We start from the raw sequence: 20496 nt of genomic DNA on the forward strand, positions 1-20496 counted from the left end.
TAGTCTGATCTATTCTGCTTCATGTTTGGACAATTATCTTCTCTGTTTTTGGACACAGCCTAAATGTTTCTTGTTTTCCAGCTAAAATCACAAAAATTATTCCGGCTCGGTAAATAATAGAAGAATGAGGGACAGTGCTTGTACACACTCAGGTTGCTGCACCTTTAAAAATGTAAGAAAGCCGATAATATGCTGCTATGGTTCTGGTGGGTTAATCAAAACATTTTAATTTCCCTCTATTTTAATTTTGATCTGTGAGATTTAAAGGAAGTCAGTGTTTCAGCTGTTTTTCAGTTTTCTGGAAGTTTGCTCCAAATTTGTGGTGCATAGAAACTGAATGCTGCTTCTCCTAGTTTGGTTCTGATTCTGGGGATGCAGAGCAGAACCAGAATCAGGAGGCCTGAGGGGTAATAAACAGTCATCTTATAATTGCATTACCCTCAGAGTTGCTTGTCATGGCTGCTGCTGACTATTTCTTTTATTTATTGACTCAAATGCATTTTAACCTCTGAACAAAACCAAGAGCTTGTCAGTGACATTTGATTTTATGTTTTATTTCCATGTCTTTCCTCTTTGAAGAAATGTGAAACCTTTCTTGGTTAATTTGGTGATAGACATTTTGTCTTCCTGTTTTTTAGAAGACAAAGTTCTTAGTGACATTTGATCCATGATGTAACAACATGTAAGTTTACGATATAGCCCAATAAGTAACCTCTACGAATGCCAAAATGTGACATTTTCCTTAAAGAACATTTATTTAGCCAAGAGGAATACACATTTGTGAAAAATATGTCAATTGAAATCAAACGCTGTCATTCTTTTGAATTGAAACGTCGTCTTCTAAACAGGGAAACCTCAGTCCAGGCTTATTAATGCTCCCATCCCTCTGAATGTAAGCAAACCTTTGCTTTTTTTGTTCTTCAGCTTAAAAAATTGTTCACATGCTCCATCCAGTGCAGACAAAACATCATTTCACAGCATTTAGATCTGGAGTGTGTGTATCCAAACCAAACCAACAATTAAATCAAATTAAATCCCAAAGTGGTTTTACGCTTGTAGGAGTTTAGAGCCTCTAAGATGAAAACTGCTCTTGGTTTTCACCTCGACTTCACATCCGCAACCTTTAGGGATTACAAGGTTTGCAGCAGAACAACCAGCATGTTTAATGAGCCTTGAATTAGCAGGGCACTGTGACCTTTGCCCTCCCATTCAAAGTGGAAAGGGAATCTGAAAGCTAATGATCTGCAGCCTCGTATGTTTATATTTCATTTTCAGGCTCTTGGTTTAATCTTCAGGTTTTTTGTTTTGTTTTGTTTTTTTGACACTTTTCCAGAGGGCAACATGCTGAGATGACTTTATTTGAAGGCTCATTTTTGATGGACTTAAAAGAAAAGTAAAAATATATTCATGCAATTATATGAGATATAAAGATGCATCTCGATAAACTAGAATATGATCAAAATGTTCCTTCACAGTAATTTAATTTGAACTGAAAATCACATTTATGGACTCATTACATCCAGAGCAACATACATGACAAGCAATTATTTTTGGTGATTTTAATGAGGATGCTTCCTTTCCATTACGCTTGATTGCAGCACTTTGAATAATCGGCTTCTTTAACAGAGACTTTTTGTGGATTATACTAGCACTGGACAATCGCCAGGTCAGCTCTCCCTAATTGTTGTGTTTACCATTATATGGACATAGTTGCTGTCGTTTTGTTAATTATTCAGTATTTTCAGAAGAGTGGCACACACGGGTGGATCGCAATAATTTATAATATCGAAAAGTTTGTTTATTTCTGGAATTCAAATAGAAAGTGAAGATCATTGATGGATTGCACACATTGTCAATTTTTAAGAATATAAATGGTATTTTAGATTTTTCATATAAAGTCATGTATGTTTGAGAATGAGGAGGAGAATGAGATACAATCTCATGGAAGCACATTTAACTTCTTGTTAATTAACACTTTCTACAGCCTCCATGGTTTCTAGTCAGCGTGAATAAAGCTTGCAGTAGTGCAATAACACTGTTGCATTTCCTGGTTTAATAATGTGCCTATTTATAAATCTAACACCCTTGCCAAAGTGTAAAACTGAATAATAAAAAATAAAAAATAACCCAGATAAATCTCGATTTGTCACCGGGATATGGGTAATGTATGAAAATGAGTGCAAAGTTGTTTGCCAGATAAACCTACAAAAATGACCAGTGTTTTTCTACCTACCATGTGTTTATCTATCGTAGTCTGAAAATGTTATTCCTTATTAGCATGAGTTCAGTGGATTTGTATAAGAGCTGTGGAGCCGTTAACCCAGCCGTGATTCTCCTCTGGGAAACTGCTAACAACACGCCACAAATTCCCTGAACACACAGCAGAGAGCGGCTTAAAAACTGTGTATATTTTCAGAATAAATGGTGAAGCGAGGCAAATGATGCCGTAGGTGGGACATTTAATATAAGTTTGATATGAAAGACTGCCAAACTTGTAAGTGGTTGAGTCCCTTGAGAACAGTTCACAAGTGCTTTAATGCATAAATCGCTGATATGATGAGCAACAGTCATTTTGTAGGATCAAACACGGTCCTCACTTTCACAGTCAAAGTGTGTCCCTAAAGATTTTACATAATTTTTTTCTGAATACAGGCATTGCACGAATTTATAGGACCATGCAGCTTAATGTCTATAACTCACACAATTCACATAATTCACTCATAATGTGATAAAATTGTCCACTTGCTTGTTGAAAATTATACAGTTTAACTCTCTGTGGGTTTTGTCCATTGTGGGTTTGTTCATTTGTTAGATGTTCTGGTGAATAAGTGTGTGGAGAAAAGCGGTTAGAGTCCAGCTTTTCTTCTGAGACTCAGTCTTAAGATCCAAAGATCATAAGAATAAACACCACAGCTTCCCCTCATTTAGAAAACTCAACTCAGTTCAACTGAGTTTATTAATGTAGCAAATGACAGTAAATGTCATTTCAGGCCCTTTTAAAACAGGCAGGTACAGTTAATTTCAGAAATATATAATCAAATAAATCTACATCTACACAACCATATAAAAAAGTAAAGAATTATATTAAACACATTTGAATTTGATGATAGTTATAAAACCATGCAGTGAAATTCTGTTTATAATGCAGGTTGGTAGAAAGTTATTGTCAAAGTCAGTGACTTTCCAGCAACAGCCTGAAAAAGCACATGGTGAAGGTGGGCAAGTAAAGCAACTTAGTTTTTTTAAATTTGCAGCAATCCTGTTTCTGACTAAAAGTGTGTCAGCAGTGGATAGTTGATCCGTGGTGATAATAAGGTCACGGCAATATTTCCTCCTAAGCAAGCGCTTGGTAAGATTAGCTGGTTGATTGCATCCAATCATTGACTCCACAGTAATCCCTCCTCCTGAGCTCACATGTGGTGACAGTGGATGCCTGACTGCATTGAGCCATTAACTTTGCGGCAATTGCTCCTCCTAACCAATCATTAGGCAACATTAGACAGTTGAGTCAATAATTTTCCCTGCAATCACTTCTTCTCAGTAAGCGATGACAATGAATGGTTTATTGCATCCGGTCGCTGACTTTGCAACAATCCTGAGTAAAACAAAAAAGAAAATGAACAGCTCTCTAAGGACTAAGAAACCTCTAACACAAACAGGGGCATTATTAGTGGCAATCTGCTGCAAATTACTTGGGGTTAAAGAGAGAGAAAAAAAAGACAAATTAAATTATCATGTAACCCACTTTGCTGCTGAGTGCTTGCAAACTAGATAAGTAGGATGTCTGACAGGTCACCAGTGTTGAATGCTAATTGGCAGTCCAGCTTTGCCAGTGCACAGCTGAGACAATTTGTAATCCATTCAGTCTCTAACATTTTGTGACACCCAACTAGATAACACAACCTTTTCCAAATACCACTGGATTGAGAGATTTTAAAGCAATGGTGAGTGAACTTTGACATTTTTAGATTCTTGAATTCCTAAAACTAACAATTAAACATCAAAAGACACACAAGCTGCTGCAACAGAGTAGAATAAGTTCATGCAAAGCCACAGACGACCGATCTGCCGGAGACGCACAGTAGTGTCTGCACTTTCTGCAGCATCACTACCTCGGTAAAAGTCTTAAAGGCCAGGAAGAAAAAAAAAAAATCTTAGACAGGGTGGAGTTGTACCAAGAGCAACATAAACTTGCCATAGTCGGGTTACTCAGGCCTGCAACACCATCACCTCACAAAGAGACAAAACAAAACAAAACACCTAAGAAAAAGATGTCCGTTGAAGTAAATACTGCTGAGTAGCATAAATGTAAAGATAAATCGTCTTTGCCATCTATTATTTATTTCTATATAATTATTTTTTATTTTACGGTAATTAAAACTGACAAGTGTTAAGCGTAGAAGTGACTACTACAAAGTAATGGTGGTAAAATTATTTAGTCAAATGCCCTCTGGCAAGAATCAGACCTTTAATTAGTTGGTAGTCTGTCAGCTCCTATTTCATACATTCATAATTTTTTTCACAGCCAGGATTTATTTAATTTCACAGAGAGCATGTATCACTTCAGTTCAAATATTTACTCATTATAATTCATGTATGAATGTAATGTTATTATTTCTCTTTAAAAAAAAAAAAAAAATAGACGACTAGCGGGAAGCCTGTGTGGAGTTTCAGGAACTCCAGTTTTCCACTGGTGGTAAAGTCCAAATCATGTTTGTTTGGTCATTTCTTGCTTCCGGTAGAAGTGTTGTAAGTTTAATTGAAGATGATTATGTGTGTATGTGGTCCTGTGACATGCAGGGGGATACTTATTCTGCCTTTCACACGTTGACTGATGGTGAACCCTTTAAAACAAAGGAATAGGTAGATATTGGTCAATAAAGGAGATAAAACTGTAGGTTCTAGCAGAGCTGCAGCTTTGTTAAAAATAAAGTGAACAGTTTTATCAAGCAGTGAAATGTTTCAGGTGAGCTTTTCACAGGTTAACAAAAGAGCTGCAGCTTTGCTTTAAAACAACATTGTCAGGAGTTTGACCGATTATTATAGATGATGCAGGGAGCTCAAAATGATGTCATGAAAACCAGTCAAGTCTGACATTAAGATCTAGACTGGACTGTCGGTAGGATGGTCACACATTTTAAAAGAAAAGAACCACTGTGCGTTACGATTCTGTTAAACATGGTGGTGGCAGCATCATGTTGTGGGGAAGTTTTGCTCAGCACAGACGGGGAAGTTCCTCAGAGTTCATAGAAACACATATGAAGCTAAATGGAGGAAAACCCTGGAAGAAAACCTTAGGTTTAGAGCAAACATGACTCAGTCGTAGACTGGACTTGCATCCAACTAAAAATCTTTGACTTGAAAGTTGAACCTGTGCTGATTTGCAAATAAAAATGTCCAAAACTTTAAATCTCTACATTTGTAAAGCTGGCAGGAACAATTGTAATTAGAGAAAAGATGGTTCTAAAAACTGAGAACTTAGTAGGGCTAAACAGACAAACTTTTCAGATTTTTATCTTTAAAGTATTGTGCACATCATATATCACCCTCTATCCAATGCTTACTATGCACAGCTTTGTGTTTGTTTATCCCATAAAATCCACATCAAATATTCTGCAATTTGTGATTGTAAACTGAAAAAGGAAAAAAAAAAAGATTGATGAATAGTTGGCAAGCCACTGAATTTTACCATTTTTGGTCGGAGAGGAAATGTACTAACTATTTTATTGTATTTGAAGCTGAATAGGATCAACATTGCTCTTCGAAAACACCAAATTGCAGAACATGAAAGCTTTCTCTTAGTTGCAGCAGACAGAGAAGGGCTTGATGATCAATTTGTCAATCTGATAGCCCGGCAGAAGAAAAATGCTCCAGGAAAATTGAAAGATCAGTCAGAAAAGCACAAAATTGTAGCTTTATCCACACAAGGTAGCAGGAAACCTCACGCTGTCGTTACCAGGCGGCACACGGTTGCACTGAGACAAGATGTGGTGATTTATTATGAAGAGGACGATGCAACACATTGTATATTTTGGTTAGTAATCATAAAATGTTCCGACTCGCATCTAATATACATTAAATAATCAGACACAGAGGCAGTGAGGTGAAGCAGTGGTTATCACTATCTACATAAATAAAAGCCTATCATTGTCAGTTTTATTTTCATCACCAACATATCTGCGTTTTATCTTGGTAGACAAATAATACTAACTTCCAACTGGCTGAAGTGCAGTTATATGATTTCTGAGGAACAGATACAAATAAAACATCTTCCCAGAAATATTTTTCGGGGGGATTTTAAGGATTATACACTTGATGTTAATGTAGAAAGATAATTTCAAGTTTTCAAATAGTTTGCATCTTTACTTTTCATTGTGATTTACTTTAAAGTCACACAAGAGGGACAACCTATGTAAAAATACCTCAAATCTCACCAGGTTCTCACAAATACTTGCAAATACTTCCGTTCCTGTCTTATTGTTAGTGTACTGACCCTATTCTTTGTTTAGACAGACCTATAGTATTTTGAGACACCGCTGCATAGGTTAGAAAAACTATATGTCTAAGAATGAACTGCCATAAACAGTAGGAAAAATATAGTTCCAGAAACATCCACCACCAACCTGCAATGAGTTTAGTGAGGCGGCCATTAAATTCATAGAGGCCATTTTCCATCCTGGTCTTCTGGTTACAACCATGACAATGAAGAAAATACATGTTGTCTAAGTTTAAAATGTTTTTTTTTCTAAAAATGAAATGCATCAACAAATCTGTTGCACAAGCTTAAATCTTTATTTTCATTTTGTTGTAGAAAATGATAAAGAAATAGGAAAATTAGTTTTTAAAAATCCTCAAAAATCAGGATATCGCTGTTTACATTGATAAAAAACTTTAAATCACCAAAAACCTTCATAAGGAGGATCAGAGAGAAGATGAGAGAAATTTCTTCTAATGATACTGTTCATTTTATGTATTTCTTTAAAATAACATCAGAGGTCATTCCAGACAGCTCAGACTTGCGTAACTTGCATGATATGCCGTTTTATTTTTAGGCATTCTCAGCATCAAAGTTTTTGTCAGAGTCGGCCATGAAAGCTTCGATCTCCTCCACTGTTCGAGGCACGCAGGTCAGCAGCTCCATGCCGTTGGCTGTCACTGCGATGTCATCCTCGATGCGGACCTGGACAAGTTAAAGACACTGAGGTCAGTTTCATAAACTCAAAGTCCCTGTGAGTGAAAACCTTTATTTTACATTCAACGTTTTCCCATCAATTCAGGAACAAAAAGACATAAACGTGTCAAACTCCAGAAGCACACTGACCCCTCCGAAGCCTCTGAAGCGGGCCAGCACTTGGGAGTTGATGAAGCAGCTCTGAGCAGGGTCAGCCAGCGCCTTGTCCAGCAGGTGGTTGATGAAGTATATCCCAGGCTCCACAGTGAGGACCATCCTCTCCTGCACCAGGCGGCCCATACGCAGACTCTTTAGTCCGGGCTCATCAATGCGATCTACCCCCTTAAAACACATAGATAATTGTGTCTTTTTACAAAAAAGATACAACCACTTTGGAAAACAAGATAATTCATGTATACTTATAACACTGGGTTACAAAAAAAATATGTTTTGAACGTTTTTTGTTTTTTTCAACTGAATAAGGACCATTTTGCACCACTGAATCCAAAAATGACATCCATCATCCTCAGTCAGTTCAGGTTTTTCTTCTAATTTGACTTGGAGAAATGCAGTCTTCTGACATTATCAGTTCATTTATATCCATTAATATTTCTCATACAAAAAAGGTTTCAGGAGAAAAAAAATGTTTTCTGACAGAGTGTATTAATTAAAGGTTAAAAACTTTGATTTCTGTAAGTTGAATTATAAACACTGATAAGGGTAAGTACATGCTTATTGAACAGTTTGTCTTCATTGTGCAAAATTCTCCATCTCTTTTCTGTCCTGATGAATCTCTCCTCCTGCTCATCACTGGCTGATCCTCAGGAAACCGATCCATTTGTGAGAACAAGTCATGCATTTTGATGCTCAGAGTTGCAACCAGAGTTCAGAAAGTTGACCTGATTGAGCAAAACCAATGTGATTTTTTTGATTCAGCACATTAAAATGACCCTAAAACAATTGAAAAACCCCCAGCCAATTATTTGGCTGTTGACCAGAGTGATTTACGACATTCGGTTCGTTTAGCCACTAGTTGTTTTACTGTAGTTTGCATAATGTAAAATTTTTGAGGAGCACTAATCAAATGGCCAGAGATCAAAATTGGCCAATTTCTCCTGGATCACCTGTAAATGCATTAAAATTAAAAACATCTAATATATTTTGAGCTGTAAACATTGATCAAAGCCATCTCCTTTTATTAATTTCACTTTCAGTCAGTAAAATTGGGACATTTGATTCGATGTACAAACTTGAAAAAGCTTCTAAATATATACAAATATATATATATATATTTTACCCCCTTACCTCTGGGTAACCTCCCACGTCGTGAACATCGATGCCCAGCAGGTGTCCCAGGCCGTGCGGCATGAAGACAGAACCCAGGTGGACCTTCAGCATGTCCTCAACATTTCCATGCAGGATGCCAACCTTCACAAGTTCCTCCAGGTGAACTTTGTCAGCCAGACGGTGCATGTCAGTCCATTTCACACCTTCAAAACAAACGTATTTTGGCTACTAAGGAACAGAAGGTGTAGTTGCATAGAAAAGCGGATTTTGTTTACTGGAAAATAATCTAGACGTCCATCAAACTATAACACATAGGGACTTATGTGGAAAAGTTGCACCTTCTCCAGAGGAAGTAGAGGTGAGGTAGTTTTGGAGCCAGAGCTGCTGTCACTAACACTTAGTGTGAACAACTCTGCACTGGATGAGATTTTCTCTAAGGTGAGATTCATACCTCTCACACTGTCTTCTAGTCTTCACATGAATTCAGTCAGCTATACCTTCCCCGCCTCAGGGTCCTTCCAGCTGCCCCTGTGCAGCCCTGATTTTTTGTGACTGCTTTCTGTGTGTGCTAACAGAAATGATTAAACTCCCCTTTAAATGCACCAAACACAGAATATACAACACAAATGGCAAGAAGTCTTAAAAACCTGCCATGCATGTCCAACACAGCGTGGTGGTCCTTCTCTTTAAAGGGTATATAATTCCTTCTCGTTTATTTTCAAACTGAATAAATAATGATATAACGCACTTCTCTTTAAAAAAAAAAAAAAGCCTTTTGAGTCAGACCCACTGAAACGCTATCACATATGGATGAAGATATGTTTTCTGGAACAACAACAAAAGATCTTTCTGATGATTACATGTTGAATGAATTACTGGTCATTTATTGGAAGTGCCAAAAATAAGATCTAGTTACAAATGTTTGCTACAAAGATCATCGACGGGGATTATTTCTCCTTACCTACTAAAAAAAATTGTTTGTTTTTTTTGTTAGAAATATTTTTTGCCCCAGGATAACAAATACTCTTCAGCATCTGATTCCCAAATCAACAGAAGAAGAGTCTCATGATACAACTAGCGGAGTGCACAAACATTAGCACTAAATCAATTAACAGAAACAACATAAGCAGCTTATGATTCTGCTCAGGTGCAGAGAAAACCCAGGTTGTTTAGAAAAAAGCCTTCAGCTCTTCTGCATTGTTAGCTCTGGTGTCTCTCTCTCTCCTCTTGTCAGTACTCTACAGATTCCTACAGGGTTTATGTAAGGATAATTTGTGACCAAACAAGCATAGAGATGCCGTGGTCATTGAAATATGTATTAGTATTTATGGCAGTGTGGGCAAGTTCTGCTGGAAAATGAAATCAGAATCTCCAAAAGGCTTCAAAAAAAATTAAACATTTCGGGACTGGTGACCCGAAATGTCTTGCTGCAGATCGGCACCAGCACCCCTCCCGACCCCACTTGGGACGAGGGTGTAAAAAAATGGATGTATGGATGTTATCTCAAAGGTTCTAAAGAGTTACATAAAAACTCCTGGTGTGCCAGATTTGGCCGGCAGACCACGAGTTTGATACGTGTTCTTGACTTTTGTTTGTTAAGAAATGCAAAATGTACTTCCTCACTGAGCAACAATTCAGTTCCTTTTCTCCTGTTTTCTGGTCTTGCCTCACAATCCCAGAGATTGTGCCTTTTTTTCTACCACACCCTCTCCTTGCACTCAGCTTTCTATCAACATGCATATAAACAGTCATCTTCTATATTCATACACATTCAATGAAATAAATACTTGAAATATATCAATCGGTCTGTAATGAAACTAAGAAACTATGTATGTTTTGTAGTTGCTAACTTGTCTTTAGCGATAATCTAACTATTGATATGCACCTGTATTGTTTTTAGCAAAGCAACATTGTATCTATTCAAACATTCATAGCATAAATATGAATGTTATTGATTTTCCCTTAAGCAATCATACATAATTCAGGACTTGCAATCACCTGCTTATTCCACCTTTTTGGCGTTTTAAGTAGATTTTCTAGCTCAATGACAAAAGCAGTAGTACTGTAAAGGTGCATACTTAATGATTGTTCAACAAAATCATTAAAAGAATGAAAAAAAAAATACTAAGTAGGATGTTTCACAATTACTGTACTTTATGGAATATGTGAAGACTTTCTGTCATGTATTGTTTCTAAAATAATAAAAAGGTCACATTTTCTTTCGGTAACTTGTCCTTAGGATCACTGAAGATGATAACCTGGTCTGAGGGCAGCCATGACGGCGCGTGAGGATTTTAGGACCGCCTCATAGATTGCCCTCTGGTCTGCAGTGAACTTTCCGTTGGCCGGGAAGGAGCAGGTTATGTCTGAGGAGTAGCAGTAGTACTCTCCTCCCATGTCAAACAAACTGCAAGGGAAAGGAACATCAGAACTCATTCATTTGTTTCTTGTAGTTTGGTTTTAGGTTTCAAGTTCTTCTGAGTTTCCAGTGTGGCTAATCTTGCAAAACAACAGAAAGGCAATTTGAAGCCAACGTCTTAAGATAATTGTTGAAATGCTTCCAAAACAAATTGTGAGTCATGAATCAGTAGCTTGATGAAAAACTGCTAAAGTCTGCTCACCACATGTCTCCATCTTGAATTGTCTTGTCATTTGGAGCCCCAGCATGACCGTAGTGGAGGACAGAGGAATTATTGCCCCTGGTGGGAGCAAATGAGGAGGAAAGAAATCAATAACATTTCACAGCTTCAGCTCCCTGGTATACAGTTATTCTGCAATGTTTATAGATCATAAACTAACTGGCATTACAATTTTTCTCTCATGTTTTAAGCTCATAAACTCAAAAAGTGACATATGAATCACTTTGTGTTTATTTCTCCAGATCACCCTGAAACGTCCCCGTAGGGCCGTCCACATGGCAACCCGACAACATACTAATTATTGATTGTGTCAAGCTCTGTCAATTCCCTGATTGGAATACTGTTTGAGATTAGAAAGTAGAGATTGTTCCCTGGAAACAAAGACTACTTCTTCAGACTTTTAAGGAGTTTATGAAACAGATTCATTTGTAAGCATTTAAATAATTAAATGTAACTCTCCTTCAAAAATACCTTAAATGCACTATACCCTATAAGAAAAGTATAATAAACATGGATTTATGTGAGAAGGAAAAGAATGCTACTGAATATGAACATCATCAAGTAAAAAGTAATAAACTTCAAAAGTAGCTTATATTAATTTTATTAATAAAGCCTCACGTTCCACAGATGCAGGTGTAGGAAGTGTGTCGCATCCCGCCTTTGGAGTAGCAATAGTGCTGGAACAGACTTAAAAATAAAAACAAAAACACAGCTTTACCAATGAGAAGCAAAGTAAACAATCTGAGCCCAGTCATCTTCAGTGAAAACGTCTGTCGTCTGCATTAAGTAAAACTCATTTTACGGTCAAGAACTTCAATGACCTTCACCATCCTTGGTGGGATTATAAAGACAGAAAAACGGGTAGCTAATATTTTCTGTCTCTTTCCAAAGAACAATATAAAATTGAAAGACAAATATGAGCTAGAAGTCTCACAGGAATCTATCATCACAAGACGCTGTGCTTCCACGTCTTGTCAGCAAATGCAGAGCAGCAGATCCACTGATAAAGACTAAAATTACAACTTACCTTTCCATTTCATATTCTTTCTTTCCAGGTCTGACGTTTTTCATCACCTACAGCAAAGGGCAAATATAGATTATCATTAAGATTAACCTCGGAACTATCAAGAATGAATTATTAGGAAACTATTATGGTTAAAGTAATCTGAAACTAAATATCTGCATCCACTAGATGCACAGAAAACACTAAACGCTTTATCTTTGTTTTTTAAAAATGGAACATCAACCCCACAACAAAATAGGTGAAAACAATTTAAAAATGGCATTAACTGACATCTTAGGGGCTTTTTGTGTTTTGTCTAGTCAACTTTTTAACATTTTTGATTTATAAGTACGTCAAATTATTTCAGGGAAAAATAAGAAATAAATTAAAAAAAAAATACAGATCTAGCTCTCTGTTGTGAAAAATTCAGAAAAATTTAACTGTCTGTGCCCAATAATTAAATTCATCAGACTTAAATACATTTTTAAGTCTGATGCAATAGTTAAACTCACAAGCGATGTATGAAAAACAAAATGTACCCTTTTCCTATGTTGCTTCCCCTTTTAGCATCAAAAAATTAAAACAAATAAGTCTTGAACTCCTTTTGATACGATGCATCTTTATTTTAAGGGTCTGAGGTGTGCAACTTCTTCTCCATTAATGCCCCAGTTTAGCCATCCTCTCATATAATCTGTCTTGAAAAGGAGCGTGTTACCATTTTGTGCGCTTCACTGGAAACCCTGTTGGTGTAGCGCAGAACCTCCAACTCCATATCAGTCTTACAGAGGCGACTGCAACACCAGACAGAACAAGGAGCAATCAGTTCACGTTATGGTCAATCACACAGCTTGTGGACACCCTGAAGTAATCTTTTTTTTTTTAATCCATGAAGTTTTAAAACACCTTACAAAGCTAAAATTATAGCAATTTCCAAACAAAGCTGTTTAAAAACAAATATGTGTGGATTATTTTCACAGCAATTTAATGGGGTTTTAGTCACAGGATGTAAAAGGTCATTGTAATGGAAATATGTTGGGACAATTTTAAGTGTCTTATATGTGTGTGGGGGAAGATTAATTAAATATAAACTTCACCCTTTTAACTTTTTAAAATGTACATGTTCGAAATGAACTGCGTGAATCAGCATGTCTAACATTAACCCCAGGATCTTCTGCATTAATTAAATCAAATATTCTCGGGAAGAACCTCCATCAATCTTCAGCTCACAACAAAACAGTGCTGCAGTCTTCCTTTAGCTTACAGCTAATTCATATCTTTCTCATTCATTTGGGGGATTGCTAGGGATAATGTTTAGCAATCCCTGCAGTAATGGAATCAAATAAATCCAAGGCAGGGGTAACCAGTAGAAACACTGACGTCTATTCTAAAAACAGATATCCAATTAAAAAGACACCAATGCTACTTTCAGCAAGAGGAGCGAGGCAGAGGGTTCAATCAGGCTCTGTGCTCCAAGAGATGTGACTGAAAAGCATTCTTCCTCATTTCTGAGAACATCGATTCATCTGGGGGGCTCAAACTCTAATAGCAAGGACAACCAGGCGAGCACGTAGATCATTATGTCCATGCAGAGAGATTTCTGACTCAGAGGAAAGAAGCAGAAGTAGAAAACTTCCACCCTGAAAAGAACCACAGACAAAAAAATAAAAAATCCCTAGGATGTGTGTTTGTTTAAGAATTCTGCTGAAGAAACATTTTGGAGCTCATAAGGCAACCATTCTCAGTCATGCGGTATAAAAATGCAGTTTGACACACTCACCATTCCACAATGACTGGGTGTAAGAGAGTGTTGTTCACTTGGAAGCTGTAAAAAAAGAAGTGCACCATAAACTAAATGTAATGTGGTACAACTGGTTCACACAAAGTATCTGTGAGAAGAAAAACACAACGAACACATGCAGGCAAGAAACGTATTTCTGATAAAGTGAGACCTAACAAATAAAAAGCAACGATGTTTACATAATTACAGTCACTAACGCGTATGTAGAACACTGATGTATGTTTAGCTATGAATGGAAAACAGCCGTAATAGGAAAAATTTATACATTTGTCTGATTTCTTATTCTTATAGACGTGTTTGTTTAATTGTATTTAATTGGCTCATAGTGCAAACGAGTGTCTAGAACAAAGTGCAAGAAACATGTGCAACCAAAGGTCATCACAGAAAACGAAAAAGTGTTTAAGCAGATGTTGGTTTGACCTGTACCTCTGTATGCTGAGCTGTTTATCTTTTAGGGACATGTGCTGGGTTTTCCCTTTGTTCTTCATCTCATACTTGTGTGTGTGTGTGTGTGTGTGTGTGTGTGTGTGTGTGTGTGTGTGTGTGTGTGTAAGCAGGATGTGGTGATAAAAACTGTGTAAAAAGCTTTGTGCAACTCATATCGGGGCTCTACTTGTCTGACTTCCAGGGACAGAGACTTTGAACGCTTTTGCCTTCGAGAAAAGCATTTCAAAGGATCGATCTTTCTCTAATTTAGCGAACAGTTTTCTCTTCTTTTGATCAAGAATTTCAACCACACAGCCAACCTGAACAAATAGATGGTAAATCCTGTTAATGCAAATTACGGCCAATTAGACATACCTACTGATTCCTTCAAAGGAGGCTTCGCGGCAGGTGCTCCCACTGTCCGTGTTCTGTCCTCGCTTTAAACGAAATAAAAGTATTACATTTCAAACAGTATAAAACAATTATTAGAGTAGGTGTACTTCAGTTTTAAAGTCAATGTTTGCTTTTGATTCTCTTCAGTCAAGGGAAACAAAAAAAGGGGCCATTATAGAACTGACTGAAGATTTGGTTTGATTTATTTATTTATTTATTTTTTATGGAGGTTAGCCTGGATTTTGCTGTACTGAATATTTTCGGTACAAATATGTATAACGTTACACCCTTAATACAGTTACTAAGTATCTAATACATGCGGACATCATAAAGCGTAATCCTGTTAATTAAATGATAGTTACCAGTGTCAGGAGAACTGATGGCTTCATGTTGGACAGGACTTGAGCAACCTACAAAAAAAAAAATAATTGGAAGACTCAGAGTCCCAGCAGAGCTTCAAGAAAGACAAGAATCAGTCCTCATGAAAAAGGTCAGTCTGACGCTGTGGCCTTTCCAGTAATAAGCACCACAATTGATGACGAGAGTCTGCCGTACTCTGCCAGCAGCATAAATATCTCAAAACAAATTCTTGTTTCAATGCTCTCAAACATTGCGGTGGGATTTGAGAATGTCATGTTGACCTTACTAAGACGCAGCATGCTGCACGTTGCCTGGGTTTGGTGGAGAAGGCAATAAATAATATCTAAATAATAAATAATCATAAATAATATGAGAAGAGGTTTTTTTTTTATCTTGCTATAAATGTTGCCATTTATACAAGAATGACAAAATGAAACTCTTTGCAGAGCATAAAATTCTGTCAGCTCTTTGAAGACATAAATTACTAAAAACTAAAGTAAAACAAAGGAAAAGAAAATTAAAAAAAAACCATTGTGAGCTGCTTATGACATGCTCCTATTTTGTGTATGTTTCAGTGTTTAGATATGTTTGTTATATAAGTGGATAAGTTAATTGCTAAATTAATTATAAAGTTAATCAGAGTGCATCAGTTGGAGATGCTGCGGTTATTCGGCATCTTGAGGTGAGCACGTCTTTATCGGCGCGGACCAAACATTTGCAAAGCGCACACTTTCAATTAAGAAATGTAATTAAAGGGTCATTGCTGCGCCATTTGAAAACATACATTTTGTACGTATGGAGCAAATGTGAATTACAAATGGATTCTCAGAGCCGTAACGTTCTTGACACAAAATATTTCAGCATTTTCAAAACAATTAATGGCAAGCTGTTCTAGAATGTTATAAAACTGTGTATGCTGCCGTTTCAAATGCCTAGAAAGGTACGCGCAAGGGACATATGTTTTTCTTTCTTTTTATCTCTGTAATATGAAGAGTTTGACGACTTTGTGGCGAACCCGACCAGCCCAGCTAATCATTTAAAAGTGAAGAAGCCATTGTCAACTTTGCTCTTAAAGTCCATAAACTTGTGACATCTTTCAGAGCTAATGATTAGCTTGTGGACGACCACAAGCTGCTGAATCTTTTGCCTTCCTCAGCACTTGTCCTCGTTACCTCAGATATCGCTCAAAAACGTGAGGACTGAAAATACAAGCTTCCCAGATTTTCATAAAAATGCTTGCACATGGCTTAAAAGAAGAATCATATACATATACAGCTACGAGTCAAACATATTCTTCAATATTACCCTATGTCTTTCATCTCTGTCATTTCTATTTGGCATGCTGATTTCCTGCAGTAACAGTTATTGGATTTGGATCATTTGTATTAAGATTAGCTACAAACAGATTTCACTTTCTGTCACCATTAAATATATCGTCATGCTAAAACGCCACGTCTGGAAACGTAACACATACTTACGTCACAGGTGTACTGCACCTCGTCAACAGCATACTTTTCCTTGAAGTGCTCCTTAGGAAAGATCCTGTGCACAGATGCAAGCACAACAACTGACAAAGTCCAAAAAACATGTAGAATGTACAAATGTGGTATTCTGCACAGTGTTGGCACTCTTTGAGGAGTTTTAGGACTTACTCCCCCATCCAAGTAGCGTAGCTTTCAGGCAGTTTAGGAACAAAAAGAATGGATTTTCCCGTGTCCACATCTATGGCTCCAAAACAGTCAGCCTCTGTCACTCCAAAAGCCCAGTGGAAGAAAGACTCCTGCACAGGAAAAGGAACCAGAAATGTAAAAACAAGAAGATGTTTTATCTTGTGTTCACAAAGATGGTAAACAGATTATAAAGTGATAACTAAATGCAAAAATACAACCCACCTGCCTGAAGAGGACGTCGGTGTCCGTGCAGTACCTCTGCGTTTGCTCTCCCCCTTGCAGCAACACGACTGACTTTGGCAGTAAACCCTCTTTAGCTCTCAACCCCAGGCACAATCTTTGACGATTCTCAGCGAAAAGGGCAGCTGACACCCTGAGGGTGTCATTACCCAGCCAGTAGATGGGTCTGAAAGGACAAGAAGGTACATCTCAGGAAGGTCAGGGTGGGGCAGTGCCTGGTCACACTGAAATACATAGGTTTTTACTAAGATTAGCTTTAAGATTAGTCTGTCTTCCACCTGCAAAACGACAACCGTACTGACTCTTCTTATTATTTTTATCCATGTAGTTCATGGATAAGGCAAACCATTAAAAACACTGACATGCAGTATAATTAGTTGAAGACTAAACATCTTTAAAGTTTCATTTCTGTTTCAGTTGTATAATAATTAAACATGAAAAGGCATTGAAGAAAAGGTTTAGCCATAAAATTACTTAATAAAAAAATAAGACTAGGTATTTAGACAAGTCACAGTTTTACTTAGTCAGTTTATATTTATATCTATACTGTGATATTAAATCATGGCTTTAAATAAATTTAATAGTTCCTTATTCATAAATATGCACATTTTCTGTACATTTTAAAGTTTGTTTGTTTTAAAGCCAGTTTACAAAAATGAACATGATACAGACTTCCGATCTCTAAATCTCTATGCAATATTAGAAAATGTAATGACACTATTATAACTACATAATGCGATGGCGATATACACTTAGATAAATCAACATTTTTTCTAACATCTCTGTTTCTCATCTGGCACTACAATATTTCCAACTCATTCTGTGACCTTTGGTCTCTTGAACACTGGCTCTACATTATCTACACTAAGTGTTCAGCCTCTTTGGTCTCTGCAGGTGAAATACTTTAAATAGAGAAGGCAAAATTGCATTTTAAAGAGTACTTCAGGAATTTGAAATTGTTTGAAATATAGGCACACCTAATGATCAATTAGGATTAGAGGAAATGGCAATAAAAACCCAGTTCTGTTTAAAAGAAACAGTTTAGCCAGAAGATGCTGACAAGCAAACTTGTCACTGATAGATCTTAGGAAATAAATCTGATCTCCGCTGATAAGATAAAGCTCACAACATGTTTCCACCTAGAACAGAGGTTAATCCATGAACCAAATGTATTTTATTGCAACCTGAAAGAATAAGGCTTATTCTAATTTAGTAACAGAAAAATCTTAGTCAGATACAGAGACCAATTGTAATTAAGCTGCCTATGTATTTCTCTGTGTAAGATTTCCTGGATCATGTGAACAAATTGTTTCTACACTACAGTCAAACCTTGTGATATTTGTATACCTTTCGAGATTTTCTAGCTCTACAAAAACTGTATTATTTTATAGGAAAAGTGCAAATACGTGCATTGCTTTAATACCAATATAAGAGATGTTTGCACAAGTCAAAGACCTTTGACGGTATAATCTACATTCCAGTGAAATGCTAAAAATATTTAAATGTATCCCCTCGGCTATGTGCATCCTGTTAAAACAATAAACATAAAACTACAGAGTACTATTTCAATTATTTAGAACTGTGTAGAACATCTACACTCATCTATTCATTTCAAGCGTAAAATTAAAACTGAAACTATTGTTATTGTAAAGACAGAGATAAGATACAGACTGAAAAATGACCCGAAGTATTACTATTCCGGAATTAAAGTTCTGCCTAGCAGCAGCTCCGGCGCGCAGCTCACCCTGGCAGTAATTAAAATGGCAAATGAACAGCAAAAGTTAGAATTTTGTGACTTAACGTGAATATTTACATAATTAAATAAGATAATCTCTGGTAACTCACTGTGCAGCCGATGCCATGTCGACGCTTTCTGGTCCAGAGCGTCACGTGTTGAAAATGGTCACGTGATCTTTGCAATGCAGCAACATCAGCTGACGGGAAGTTGTGCTTCTTTTTTTGTTTTGTTTTTTTAAACATTATTATCATCAATATTAACATAAAACATAATTAGGCATATTACATAAGAACATAAATTAAAGACTATTAAAGATGAGAGTATTTGCCGTTCAAAAGGAATAAAATAAAAACGTAAAACAGAAACTTTTTTTTTTTTTAATAAAGAGGAAATGTTCTTAAAACTAAATAAAATCTAAAAATCATTAAAACTACTACGAACCTTCGTGTTTTTGCCGACTGGCTGCAAAATGATAAGTGCATTACAAGAAGTCGTGCTGCATTCGGGTGTTCGGGACATAACAGTGTCAACGGTGAAACTGCTTTCAACATCTGGTATGCAAATGCAGCATTTACGTCTGCAGTTATCCAGCCATGATGCGTTTCTTATTCTGCGTTTCACCGCCGTGTTTTAAATAAGATCTATTGAAGTCAAATTGTAAACTAGCTACTCTGCGTTGGTTTAACTCTAAAATGATTTAATAATAATAATAATAATAATAATAATAATAATAATAATAATAATAATAATAATAATAATAAAACATTACACTGTCTTATGTACTAGTTTTAACTTATTTTACTAGTTTCAAAAAGTCTATAAAATAAAAAATATAGGTATAAGGAAAATTATTTTTTTAAAGGTGACAGTTCATCTCACCTTTTTGCCTTTTTTAAAATCTTGTGCAGCTAAGCTTTATTGTAACAACACAACTCAAACGTTCATAGGTTGTCCACTCCAGTCCTTTGAACGTTTGTTATTTACTATATCATTATCATTTTACTAGAAGTTGGGAACCTTTAAAAAACTTTGAAAATATCAAAAGTCACAAAATATCTCAAAGCTTGATCATAAACCTTTGAGATGCACCTGTCTTAAGCAGTTTTTGTGTGTTAGCTAAATTATTATTATTATTTTTAATGTTATTAACATTAAATCGTAGAAATTCTTTAAGGTGTTTTTTTTTCTTCTTTTTTTCCAGAATACAATAATAATAATAATAATAATAAAAAACTTTACTTCCTTCTACATAAGTTTGTAGCCTACTTATACAAAAGCTTAATAAATAAACAAGCAAAAAGACTTCTACTAACGCCTTATAATTTAAAGCAAATAATAGCTTTTAATATTAATTCAGTAGTCTACAATTTGTCTACAACTTTTTAGGGTGCTTGTAAAAAACTAGCATATTACGTCTTTATATTCATTTTGTTATTCTTTTAGGGGGAAAAATTTTAGATCAAATACTACTGCAGCATAATCACTTTTAAAACTTAGCAGTGAAATCAAGGCAACACAAAAGTCCCTGGCTACACTGGGCTGCACACAATCCTGTTTTATTTAATTGTGCCATGGTGCAGTTACAGTAAAAACAGCAGGGGGAGATGCAGTTCCCTTTAAAACAACAGTGGAGCAGATTGAATTATAATCATTATGGATCAGTGCAGATAAATGATGCAAGAACTCTAAATAATATGTCATGAATGGCAACATCCAACTGTGGCCAACTGTCAACATGGTTAGCCCACAGAGACAAAAGGCTGATAATAGG

General features: G+C 36.3%; 1 protein-coding gene and 1 long non-coding RNA gene across 2 annotated transcripts; one reads left to right on the forward strand and one right to left on the reverse strand.

Annotated features, from left to right (window-relative positions):
- The first annotated feature begins 595 nt into the window (after positions 1-595).
- On the forward strand, positions 596-8440 carry LOC107836254 (uncharacterized). The gene is made up of 3 exons (XR_001662119.1): positions 596-607; positions 5707-5711; positions 7915-8440. It is a non-coding gene; the product is annotated as an uncharacterized LOC107836254 (long non-coding RNA).
- On the reverse strand, positions 6956-18930 carry pepd (peptidase D). Its single transcript, XM_007552123.2, has 15 exons — positions 18833-18930; positions 16970-17153; positions 16730-16857; positions 16556-16619; positions 15080-15127; positions 14700-14761; positions 13878-13922; positions 12816-12891; positions 12125-12171; positions 11716-11784; positions 11080-11157; positions 10717-10865; positions 8477-8661; positions 7322-7513; positions 6956-7180 (listed from the first exon to the last, which is right to left on the reverse strand). Exons 1-15 carry the CDS (start codon positions 18847-18849, stop codon positions 7049-7051), a joined length of 1476 nt encoding a protein of 491 aa, XP_007552185.1. The 5' UTR covers positions 18850-18930; the 3' UTR covers positions 6956-7048.
- Positions 18931-20496: the final 1566 nt, after the last annotated feature.

This window comes from Poecilia formosa, unplaced genomic scaffold (genome assembly GCF_000485575.1).
Source record: "Poecilia formosa unplaced genomic scaffold, Poecilia_formosa-5.1.2 Scaffold46, whole genome shotgun sequence".
In the NCBI taxonomy this organism is placed as follows: domain Eukaryota; kingdom Metazoa; phylum Chordata; class Actinopteri; order Cyprinodontiformes; family Poeciliidae; genus Poecilia; species Poecilia formosa.